The 11,006-nt window shown below is 48.6% G+C and overlaps 1 protein-coding gene across 2 annotated transcripts; it reads right to left on the reverse strand.

The window, feature by feature from the left end:
- Window positions 1–581: 581 nt before the first annotated feature.
- On the reverse strand, window positions 582–10,585 carry PIGV (phosphatidylinositol glycan anchor biosynthesis class V). 2 transcript variants are annotated; one of them, XM_007459107.1, is made up of 5 exons: window positions 10,549–10,585; window positions 9,437–9,521; window positions 7,240–7,374; window positions 2,921–4,042; window positions 826–1,414 (listed from the first exon to the last, which is right to left on the reverse strand). In XM_007459107.1, the coding sequence occupies exons 3-5, from the start codon at window positions 7,315–7,317 to the stop codon at window positions 1,133–1,135; spliced, it is 1,482 nt and encodes a 493-aa protein (XP_007459169.1). In that variant the 5' UTR covers window positions 7,318–7,374; window positions 9,437–9,521; window positions 10,549–10,585; the 3' UTR covers window positions 826–1,132. The 2 variants fall into 2 exon arrangements, with proteins under 2 accessions (XP_007459170.1, XP_007459169.1); XM_007459108.1 differs by lacking the exons at window positions 9,437–9,521; window positions 10,549–10,585 and adding an exon at window positions 9,660–9,710 and having other exon boundaries at window positions 582–1,414.
- Window positions 10,586–11,006: the final 421 nt, after the last annotated feature.

Below are 11,006 nucleotides of genomic sequence, written 5' to 3' on the forward strand. Positions count from 1 at the left end.
CACACACTGAACATTTAGTTGCCCCTGGGCAGGCTTACTTACACAGGACAGGGAGCCTTATTTGCCAAGTGTCACTGCTCTCCCTCCTTCAGAGGAAACATCACTGAAATTACTCCTCAGAGTGCTGAAAAGAGGAGAACTGGATATTTTTTCCAGTAGGATAATGTAATTGTCCCCTAGTTTCAGAAGAGGTAACTAAGGCTCTGAAAACTCTCCCAAGGTCACACAGCTGGTAAGTGGGGCTTTACTGAGAGGACCAGAATCCAGGCCTCCTGCCTCCTCATGCAATGTTCTTCTAACCATGACTTTTTTCCCCCAAGTAACTTGTATTAATTTTTTTTTGCATCAATTGACCTTTAATATCCAAATGAAGTGTGGACGCAGAGTACGTGGCAGGGTCTCAGCCCTTAATTTGTATTATTTTTTTAAAAAGGTAATTTATGGGAATTCACTGGTGGTCCAGCTCGGTGCTTTCACTGCTGTGGATCGGGCTTAATCCCTGGTCAGGGAACTAAGCTCCCGCAAGCCGTGCAGCCAATAAAATAAAATAAAATAATTAAAAAAAATAAAAAGGTAATTAATTGCAGATATAATCAAAAGTTGTTTAATTTGCGTATCTTTGTAAGGTTTTTCATATAAATAAGTGAACAAATCATGAAAAAAATAATCAGAAACAATGTCCCATTTAGAAAAGATGGTCCCATTGTACTTAGGCTACACTGTCCAGGCCTCCACCATCACTGTGTGGACTATGACCAGCTTGTCAGCTACAGCCTTTGATGAAATTCACATTTAAATAATTTACATTTAAATTTACGTGTGGGTAGGTGGTAAGTTTAAGACTATCTCTGCTATGGTTGATTGACAAGACAGATCCAGGTATGCTTTAGACCTGGAATAAGATTTCTTCATTTACAGAGAAAATAGTTACTACCCTAAAATCTGCCATAGCCAGGACCAGAAGGTGCTCTCTAGAGGCTCACACTTCTCCCATTCCTAACCAACCTTCAAGGAGAGAGAGGTTCTAAAGGGCAGAGTAAGGGTTCCAGGGCAGCACAGGCAGCCCCAGCACGTATTTGTACTTTCAGACCCTGGTTAAGTCTGCTTCAAGCCTGTCCCCTAAGTCTCCAGGTCACGTCCAAGGTAGGAAGTTGCAATGCAGGAGTAGTCCCAGGAGCCAGTAAGTCAGGAAGTAGCCTAGAATGCATCGTGTGACCAGGGAACAAGTTTTCCAGTTGTACAAGAGTCCCATGATAGAGTTTCTGGGGACCTTTTGTCCTGGTGGGGAGTCCCCTGAAAGAGGCTTCCAAGGCACAGTCTCTAGGGATCTCAGCAGCGGTTCTTGATCCTGAAGCAAGTGAGCTGAAAACCAGTACACAATAGGAGTGGAGGAGCATAAAAACCTGGTGAGAACCTGGAAATCATAAGAGGGGGAAAACCCACACATTTACTGGAATGTCACTGCCTCAAACTGGATGAGCCTGGGACTTCCCTGCTGCTGGGTGAGCTATAGCTCTAAGACTAGAAATGTATTACACTGGAAAAGATACTCATTCAGCAGAGCTTAGGATCTGCCTTATAAAGCTGTGCATGACGCCAGCCAGGTGACTGCAATGTTACAAATAAACATGGCTACACACTAATTACCACAATAATGGGCCAACTGATACTAAAAATTCTATGGGGGGCAGGGGCGGGTGGTCAGGGGACTTCCCTGGCAGTCCAGTGGTTAAGATTCCGCACTTCCAACACAGGGGGTGGGGATTCGATCCCTGGTTGGGGAACTAAGATCCCACGTGCCACGCGGCATGGCCAAAAAAAAAAAAAAAAAAAGTCTGTGGGGTCCACTTTTAGCCCAGGGCCAGGACTCTGATCCACTGCCCCCTGAAACGGTTCCCTCATCCCATGGGGATGGCAAAGCAGAGAGAAAGGGGGCAGGGGATCGTGTGGTTCAACACTGTCCCTCTAGGGAAGTTCAGAGCCAGGTCTCCAAATGGCCCCCCTCATCTATCCTTGACTCTAAGCTTTGCTGGCATTCATTCCAGCAGCTCATCCAGCTACAAACACCCAGTGCTCCCATCTATTTCCCCTGTGCCTCTTAGCCACATAGCTCAGAGAACGTTACAAACAGCCAATGTGCGCCTCCAAGAGGCAGAAACTGCTGAGGAGTGGCCAGCATGGAGACAAAAAGACTTCCTCAGGGTTTATGGTGGACCTGGGGCCACAACCAGGAACCAAAAAAAATCGAATGTATGATCAAACCCTTCCCATCCCTCTCTATCCTCCCCGCCAACCGAACATTGCACAAGAGAGCTCCTCTGAAAATGGAGAACCTGCCAGAGCTCAGAGTACCTCAGAAAGTCGACATTCAAGCAGACATTCTGGATATAGTTGTATGTTAGGGGAAGGTCCCAGAGATACCCTCTGTGCTATTCCTATAACTCAGTCAGATCAGGTCCTTTCACAACTCTCGTTGTCTTCGCACATGCCCTTCCATTTGCCCAGAATGTTCTTCCTCTGCTTCTTAAATGGAATTCCTTCTTACTCTTCAGGACCCAGCCTAAATATGATGCCCTCCTTACCTCCTTCAGCCAGTTAGCTACTTTTTCCTCTGTGCTTCCACAATACTTTACCTCAAAAATATCTCCAATTCCATCCCACTATACTATAATTTAAGCTGTTAAATGTCTGTCTCTCCATTTTGACCACAAGACCTACTAGGGCAGCAATCTTAACTTATTTATGTTCTAACCTCAGTGATCTGACCCAGGGACTCACACTAAAAACACCCCCAAATAGTTGTTGAATGAATAAATTGGGTACAGATCACTCAAATGGGAGAAGTTACAGGTCTTCCCTGTCCCTGACTAAGGGGTTTGGCCTCTGTTCCCACCTTTTCCCAGCCAGGAGTCCACCTCACCTGAACATGCATGCACAGACTGCCAAACAGCAGCAGCACTGCAGCGTGGACCAGGTACACAAACACCCGAGGACTGAGGAATCCAGGATCAGGCTTCTCTGGGGTCTCTTTGTTCTTGCTCCTTTGCATCCCAAGTGTAAGGCAGAGCCAAGGATGGGTGGTCACATATGTCCAAGTTGCCCAGGCAACCAGTATAGCCACTGGCGCAGCCAGTAGAAAATTGGGCACCTGCTTGAGTTCATAGTATCTCAAAAAGCCAACATTCCAATAGATATCCTGGATGTAGCTGTATATTAGGGGAAGTTCCCAGGAGCACCAAGGCGGCTCATTTCCCTCTACGATTCGGTAGCCCTTGTCCACAGCTAACTGCAGCAAGGGCTTAGGAATGGGGTAGGCTGAGCCTGGCAGACAGAACTGGGTATAGGCGTAATATTGAAAGAGGGCAAAGGGAAGGCTAAGCGTGAGCACTGACAGGAACACAGAGCCCATCAGCTTCAAGAGCTGTCTCAGAGGATTCTGCACCATGAGAGAAGAGAAAAGGCCCCGGCACTGAGAATGCACGAGGAAGCCAACGTTGACCAGCCCGTTGGAGCGCACACCAGTGGCAAGGGCAAAGAGGAGTCCACTAGTCCAGCTTCGGCCCCTTTCCAGCTGCCCCAGGGCGCTGAATGTCAGGAGGGCAAACAAAGCTTCTGAGTAGCCAGCTGTCAGGAAGACATTGGCGGGGCTGAGGCAGAAGAGCAGCGCTCCATAAAAAGCCTGGCGGGGACAGCGCAAAACCAGACAGCCCAGGTCATGAAGCGCAAGTGCGGCCAGCACGGAGAACAAGGAATTGAGCGATGCTACTGAGATTAGCAGGCAACTCCGTAGGCTCAGTAACCCCCACAGGGGTCTCAGCAATTCAGTCCCCACCAACAGGACCAGGGGGAAACCAGGGAAGAAGGCAAAGTTGTGCTCATACAGGTAGCCATGCTCAGCAATGAACAGGAAGTGTTCAGCATCCCAGTGGGATAGGCCGCCCAGGAGACTTTCCACAAGTTGGTCCACAGAGCCGGAGGGGGCGAGGCGAGGAGGTGAGAAGGCTTCTGCATGATGGTCTGGGATGATGGCATTGAAGAGAGCCTGTGGGATGAAGGAGAACTAGGAATTTGGTTGAGCCAGTGGAAGAATTACCATTTAATAAAATGAGGAGGAACAGACACATTGGGGAAGAATCACAAGTTAAGTTTGAGATGGACATTCCAGTGCAGAGGTCAATGAGACAGTGAGATACATGGGTCTGAGGGTCAGGAGAGCAATCAGGGCTAGAGATATAAATTTGGGAGTCATAAGTGTATGGATGACATTAAAAGGTGTGAGACTGAATGAGATCACCCAGGGAAGAAGAGCAGATAGAGAAAAGAAGAGACCTGAGCACTGGGCCTCAGACATGTCACCATTTAGAGGCTCGAAAGACAGTGAGGATCTAGCAATAAAGGTAAAGAAGGGAGGTCAGTGAGGTAGGGAGGAAACCAGGAGAGCATGGTGTCATAGAACCAAGTAAAGCAAAGGAGTGATCGGCTCTTAAATGTTGCTGATAGGTCAAGTAAGATGGGGACTGAAAACTGACCCCCGGCTTTAGCAATGGGAATGTCACTGGTGACCTTGACAAGAGTTACTTCAGGGGAGTGGAGGAGAGAGAAGACTGCCTGGACTGGGCTCAGGAGAGAAGGGGAGAAGTGAGGCAGACACAGACAACTGTTTGGAGGAGTTTTCCTGTAAAGGGAAGCAGAGAAATGGGGGTAGTGGGTGAAGGACATTGTGGGGTCAAGAGAAATCTTGTTTTTTTTCCAAAGGTGGGAGGTAAGTATTTGTCTGCCAATGGGAATAACCAGTGGAAAGGAAACCACTGAGTATGCAGGCGAGAAAGGGAAGAATTGCTGGAGCAGGCAAAAGGGGATGGAATCTGCTTTGGAGGTGGAACTGGCCTTAGAGAGGAGACAGACAGTTCATCCACCCTTCAGCAGTGAAGGCACAGAGGTGCAGATGTAGGTATGCTGATGGCTGTGGTGGAAGTATTCAGAAGGTTACTTCTTATTGCTTCTACTTTTCTGAATTTTCACTCAGGCAGGAAAACAAGCTGGGGAAAAGGTGCTAGAGACTTGAGAAAAGAGGAAAATGTGTAAAATAAGTCATCTATGACCCTAGTTCTCAAAATAGGCTGTGCACTGGAATCGCCCAAGGAGTTTCAAAAATACTGATGCCTGGGTTTCCCTCCTGCTACAACATTGATGACTTAACCAATATGGGGCACAGCCTGGGCGTTTAGATTGTTTTTAGCTCTCCTGGCCGATTCTGATGTGCAGAAAAATTTGAGAGAATGGGTGAGCGACTGGACCAGGGAAATACACTAAGATGGCCAGGCAGCACTAAGGACTCACTTGGGTTAATGATACTGCATACAAAGAGACTAGTTAACACAGTTGTGTGCTTCTCTCTGGGCAGATGCATGCGTGGAGTAGACACAGAATTGAATTTAACCATGGCTGGGCTTTTGTCTTGTGATTAAGACATAGGGAGAAGGGAGCGAGTGAGTTGTACGTGTATGCATGGTGGACCATGGAATCTAAGCTGGGTAAGAAGTGGAGCTGAAGCCATGAGGTAGGTGAGGGACAGTGAAACCGTGGTAGAATCAATGGATAAGTCCTGAGGGAGTGGAAGAATCGTTAGAACTGGGGTAGTGGAGGGAGTGAACTGGAAAGATAGGAGATAGTGGTTAGATGTATCAGCTTTATTAATATTGAAACCACCAAGAAATATACAGTAGTGCTGGAAAGAGTAACAGTGAATCAGGAGCTAAAACCTTCAAGGAATGAGGAGGAATGAGTTGTCGCTAACAGAGATGACAGCAACAACAAAGGGTAACTGGGGTATAACCTGATGGCGCGAGCTTTAAAGCTGGAAGTGGGGGAGGGGAGGATAATGAAATAGCATTATTATTAAATGCTTTTTGCCCCGTTAGATTTGGTCAGCTACTTAAGGGAAAAGAGATCGTGACTTTTTATACTCCCACCTAGCATAGTTCTTTGACCAGGGCAGGAACTTAATAAAATTTGGTGGTTGAGCGAACAGTATAGAGGAAACATACTTGTTTCCAAATCACCATCTGAATTAGAACCCAGCTGTCCTGGTACCCTATCCCAGATGCCGAGTCACAGTATTGCTCCCTTAGTTCTGTCAATCATTCAGCTGATGCTGGTTCAAAGCCATCATCAAGTCAGTTTTCCAGCCTAGCAACAGGAGTATAACCTCATTTTTAAGGCTCTTTCCTTTTTCGGTCAGTTTCTTTATCAGGCCACTTCAAACAGTGAAAATAAGTGGGACAGGAGTGACAGTCTCAGGTAACAGCCCTAGTCTCCAAGTTGAAGACACTTCTAACTAAACCTGGGACCCAGCAGAGGCTGTTATGCCTCATATAGTGGGGGAGGAGAGAAAAAAGGAGTTTTCCACAAAGGAACCACCGATGAGCCTCAGAGAGAATGTGCTTGTGATGAAAGGCACATATAATATGCTGACAGAACATCCCTAGGGTGTTGACATACATTCAACAATAACAGATACTGAAGACCTACTAAGCACTGGGCACTGTGCTAGGCACCATACATAGTTCATATACACCTGAAATTTGATTAAAATATGTATCAAGGGCAGCCTTGGAGGGGACAGGGAATTGCAAAATGCATTCTGCGGGTTGTGTGTGGGTGAGACAGCAAGGGGACACAGCTGGGGGAAGAGTAGGAGACACTGCTGACTAAACAAATATACACAGAGGGTCTCAGGACAGTGCCACCTTTCTCCCACTCAACTGACTGATGCAACGCTCAGTCTCCTGGTCAGGGGACCCAGGGCAACGCTTTGAGCTGTCACACCCTAAACCAGAACACACCTGCTCTGGTTACAGAACATCATGGTCTGCTGGAAAGACCACTAGCCCAAGAGTAAGGAAACCTGGGGTCTGATTCTGGTCCTTCTCTAACTTGCCTTGTGACTTTAAGGAAGCCATTTATCCCTTCTGGGCCTCAGCTACTTCATGTGTAAAATAAGAGATTAATAGATCAAAATAAAGAAATAAATAAATAAATATAAAATAAGAGATTAATAGGTCATATGTAAGAGTCCTGCCCACTTTTCAGCTATGTGGTCTAGGTCTCTATAGTTCTAACCACATGGTCGGGGCGGGGGAGCACATCTGGGAAAGGGAAAGAAGATGAGGCCTATTCTTAACGTCTAGCCCAGTCATGTGGCAATGGCATGTTCAGGACAAAAGATCAGAGACTGACCTGCAGCACCAGAGTCAGGACACGGCAGCTGACTGCAAACCCCAGGACCTCTTTCCGGGATGTGTCCAGGGGCCACATCCTCTCACCACCAGGAATTCGGGGGGGCTGCTGCCAGGGCTGAACTCCCTCAGGCTTCTAAACTCCAAAACCCAAGGAGGAAATGTCACACATGGGCAGAAAGTAAATTCTTGAAAGCATTCTTCATGAAAACATCACCCCTGCTTCAGGACTACTATGGCAGACTTAACCACCTTACTTTCCAGATGAGGAAAAAGCATCTTAAAGGCAGATGGAACCTCTTGGTGTCACTCTGAAGCACTGTATTCTCGTAGGGGAAGTTCCACACAGATAGGCATGAAGCTGGAAAGCTAAGCTCACAGAAAACCTTTAAAAGCCTGTTGAGTGCCCCTATCCAGGAACTAAAGACCTGGGTTCAAGTCCTGACTTTGTCATTCATAAGTTCTCATTTTGTTCTTCTAAGCCTCAGTTCTCTGTGTATAAAATGAGATCGGGGGACTTTCCTGGTGCCACAGTGGTTAAGAATCCGCCTGCCAATGCAGAGGACACGGGAACGCTGGTCCCGGAAGATCCCACATGCCGCAGAGCAACCAGGCCCACGCACCCTAACTACTGAGCTTGCACTCTAGAGCCCATGAGCCACAGCTACTGCGCCCGCGTGCCACAACTACTGAAGCCCATGCGCCTAGAGCCCGTGCTCTGCAACATGAGAAGCCACCGCAACGAGAAGCCCCCGCTCACAGCAACTAAAGCCCACGCACAGCAACAAAGACCAATGTAACCAAAGATAAATAAATAAATTTATAATAAATTAATTAATTAATTTAAAAAAATGAGATCGGACTATTTTGCCTTGTCTCATGAAATTGTCACGATGGTGAAATGGACTGAAGTGTGAAAAAGTGTGCCAAATCTATATTGTGGTTGCTGTTATTTAGTGTGTGCCCTTTCTCTGTTGCCCAGAATAATAAACTAGGTCCCAAACCAGAGTCCCAAAGGTGGGGCATAGAACTGAACTGGAAGACCATAATGACTACACACTCTAGTTAAGCTCTCTGATGTGTGTTCAGCTGGTCTGTTAAATTAAGTGGAGAAGGAAAAGAAAACCACCACTCAGCAGGACTTCAGCCAGCTCACATTGCTAAAACAAACTTAGGGGGACGACAGAGTCGACTACCAGGGATGGGGAAAACTGTTATTTCCCATCTCTTTGTTGGAATGGCAGCAATGTATAAACAACTGCAAAGCCATTCTGAGGGAAGGAATGCACTTTAAGGCTTTTTTTTTTTTTTTTTTTTTAACAATTCCTTGTGCTAAAAGAAGTAGCAATGGCTCCTACGGAACCACAGTCGGAAATCAGAAGGAAGGGCAAGAGCATCAGAGGCAGCTCATCAACTTGGGGTGAAGAACTAACCCTAAAGGAAAAAATACTAGAACTGAGAAATTAACAGGGAGGCCTGGAAGACTTTTCTTCCTTCTCCTATCTGGCTAACATCTATCAAACCTTTAGGTTATCACTTGTTTCTGGAATTCTCTGACTCTCACTAGACTATGTGATATGCTCTCATTACACTCTGCCTTGTCGTCTTTATTGCTGTTACTTATTTAGGTTGTTTATGAGGGCAGGGGCTTTGTCTATCTTGCTCCCAACTATATCCCCAGGGCCTAGCACTACAAACAAGCATTTTAAGCCTGTGTTCTAGTTGAGTGGAAGCAGTAAGCACTGGATATGGCTTCACCAGTTCATTGGCTCTGGATATAAAATCCCTGCTCCGAGTACTCCTCCCACCATATCTCATGTTGACAGCAAAACGACAAAGTCACAGAAGCCACAGGAAAATACAATTTCTCCAGAAAACTGGCCATAAGCAACAGTTCTCTTTCCTCTCAGCACAAGGGGGCGCCTGTTGCTTACTCCATCACCAGGAGGCCTGGAGGAAGGGAGGGGCCACAAACGCCACACAGGTTTGCTCATCAAAATTCAGTTCAAAGGCAAGCTTTTGAAATCCCCCCAACACTGCCAACATCTGACTCGCCGAATCGAGAGGAATCGTAGAAACAAGCACAGCCAACCTTACACGGCCGCTGGTTCTCCATCCTAGGGTGAATTCACTTTTTCCCTTCCTTCATTTCCCAACCACATGCCGAAGAATTGGGGAAAGAAAAGCACGGAACCCACCTCTGCCTCTTCACCAGGCTCCCATTCTTCCTTTCCTTTCTCCAGAGTCAAGCTCTAGACCCAGCGATCACAGACGACTTGTAGCCTACACTTAGTTTACAGGTAAACCATGTGAAAACAAAAATAAAGCCAGTGAGCTCTCCCTCTCAGCTAATTGCAGGCTTCACTTCCCAACAACCCGTTTACGAAATCACAGGCCCTCTGAACTGGCAGGACACTTAACAGAGCAACTAGTTTTACTCTATTTTCCCGTGAGATAAATATGCCCCAGAGAGGTGAGTAATAAGACTCTCCAGAGTTTTTACATCAGAGTCTCATTAGACCCTGTGTAATTACCATCGCCATTTTATGGATGTGGAAACTGAGGCTCACTGGGGTCAAGCGGCACTCCCAAGGCTATATTTAAAGATAATTTTTTTTTTTTTTTGTCTGAAACATCAGTCTTTCCACCAGCCGTCACTCCTGCCAAAGGGGATGCGCTCTTTCAGAGCCAGAATTACAACCAGGTCTCCCAACTCCCAGCCCAGGACTTGTCCAGTGACAGCGCATGCTCTTGCTGGCTATGCTTAGGGCAGGGAGGGCCCTATCTGAGCAGTTAGGAAAGCCTGTTGAATCGGAGCCCAGGACTCACATCCTGGGCTGTAAGACTAACATCCTCGGGGGCGGGCGCGGGGTGGGTGGTGGTGTTCGGACCCAGGGTCCTCAGGACCAGAGGTTTTGCTGGCCGCCGCGAGGCAGGGGCCGCCTTCTGCCAGCCTAGGCGGGTCCGAAGCCCGTTCTAGCCCTTTCCTTTCGGACACAGTCCCAAGAGGGGATTGGGCATCTCCTCTCCCCAAAGGGGCCACGGCTCAGAGGTTACTCCCGAGGGGGCCGGCGAGGCCCGACCCGGCCTAGGGCCGGAAGGCAGGGGAGGGCGGGAGGCTGTAACGGAAGAGGCGGCCCTGGGAGGCCGCTATGGCGGAGGGGCGGGGCTCCTCGCTTCTCGGCGGCCTCCGCCTCATTTCCCTCGGCCTCCGTTTGATAACTTCCCTCCCCCCAGAACTCCTAGGCTCCCAAGCTGGCGCCGGATCCCCAGCGTCCGCCGGTCTCTACCTCCCAGGCGGGGCCCGAGCCACAGTTCCTCCATCCGGGGCCCCGAGCGGCCGCGCCTGCGTACTGGCTCCGCTGATGGCGGCCCCGCCCCGCTCCTGCCGGGACTCGGAGCTGTCCCGCCCCCCGCCGCAGCGGCCATGTTGAGTCCGGGCGAGCTGGGTGTGGGTGGCGTAAGCCGGAGCCTCCGCTCTCCTCCGCCTTGGCACTTTCCCGCTTTGGTGACACCAGGGGTTCTTCAGCCCCTTTCCCCCGCCTTCAGTTAGTCCGCCTGGGCTGCTGTCTCCGAGTCGGTGCTCTTGCCCCAGTTGCACCCCACAAACATCCACTGAGTTCCCGTGTGGGCCAAGGCCCTCCGGAGTTGGGGGCCGCCCCGCGGCCTCTAAACGGAAGGCAGAGCCGCACTTTCCCTGCTGTCAGGGAACAACAGCTCAGTACAGGGCCTGGCGCACAATAGCTGTTCTCTTTAGGGAAGGGAAAG

Source organism: Lipotes vexillifer, unplaced genomic scaffold (genome assembly GCF_000442215.2).
Source record: "Lipotes vexillifer unplaced genomic scaffold, Lipotes_vexillifer_v1.1 scaffold496, whole genome shotgun sequence".
Taxonomy (NCBI): domain Eukaryota; kingdom Metazoa; phylum Chordata; class Mammalia; order Artiodactyla; family Lipotidae; genus Lipotes; species Lipotes vexillifer.

What these genes read in the sequence shown, in the direction of transcription:
- PIGV (XM_007459108.1), bottom strand. Translation starts at nt 7,317, where the DNA reads ATGTGGCCCCTGGACACATCCCGGAAAGAGGTCCTGGGGTTTGCAGTC. An exon ending in TCCTGACTCTGGTGCTGCAG is followed by an intron (nt 4,043 to 7,239) that starts GTCAGTCTCTGA and finishes TTCATCCCACAG; the next exon opens with GCTCTCTTCAATGCCATCAT. An exon ending in GTCTGTGCATGCATGTTCAG is followed by an intron (nt 1,415 to 2,920) that starts GTGAGGTGGACT and finishes TATGATTTCCAG; the next exon opens with GTTCTCACCAGGTTTTTATG.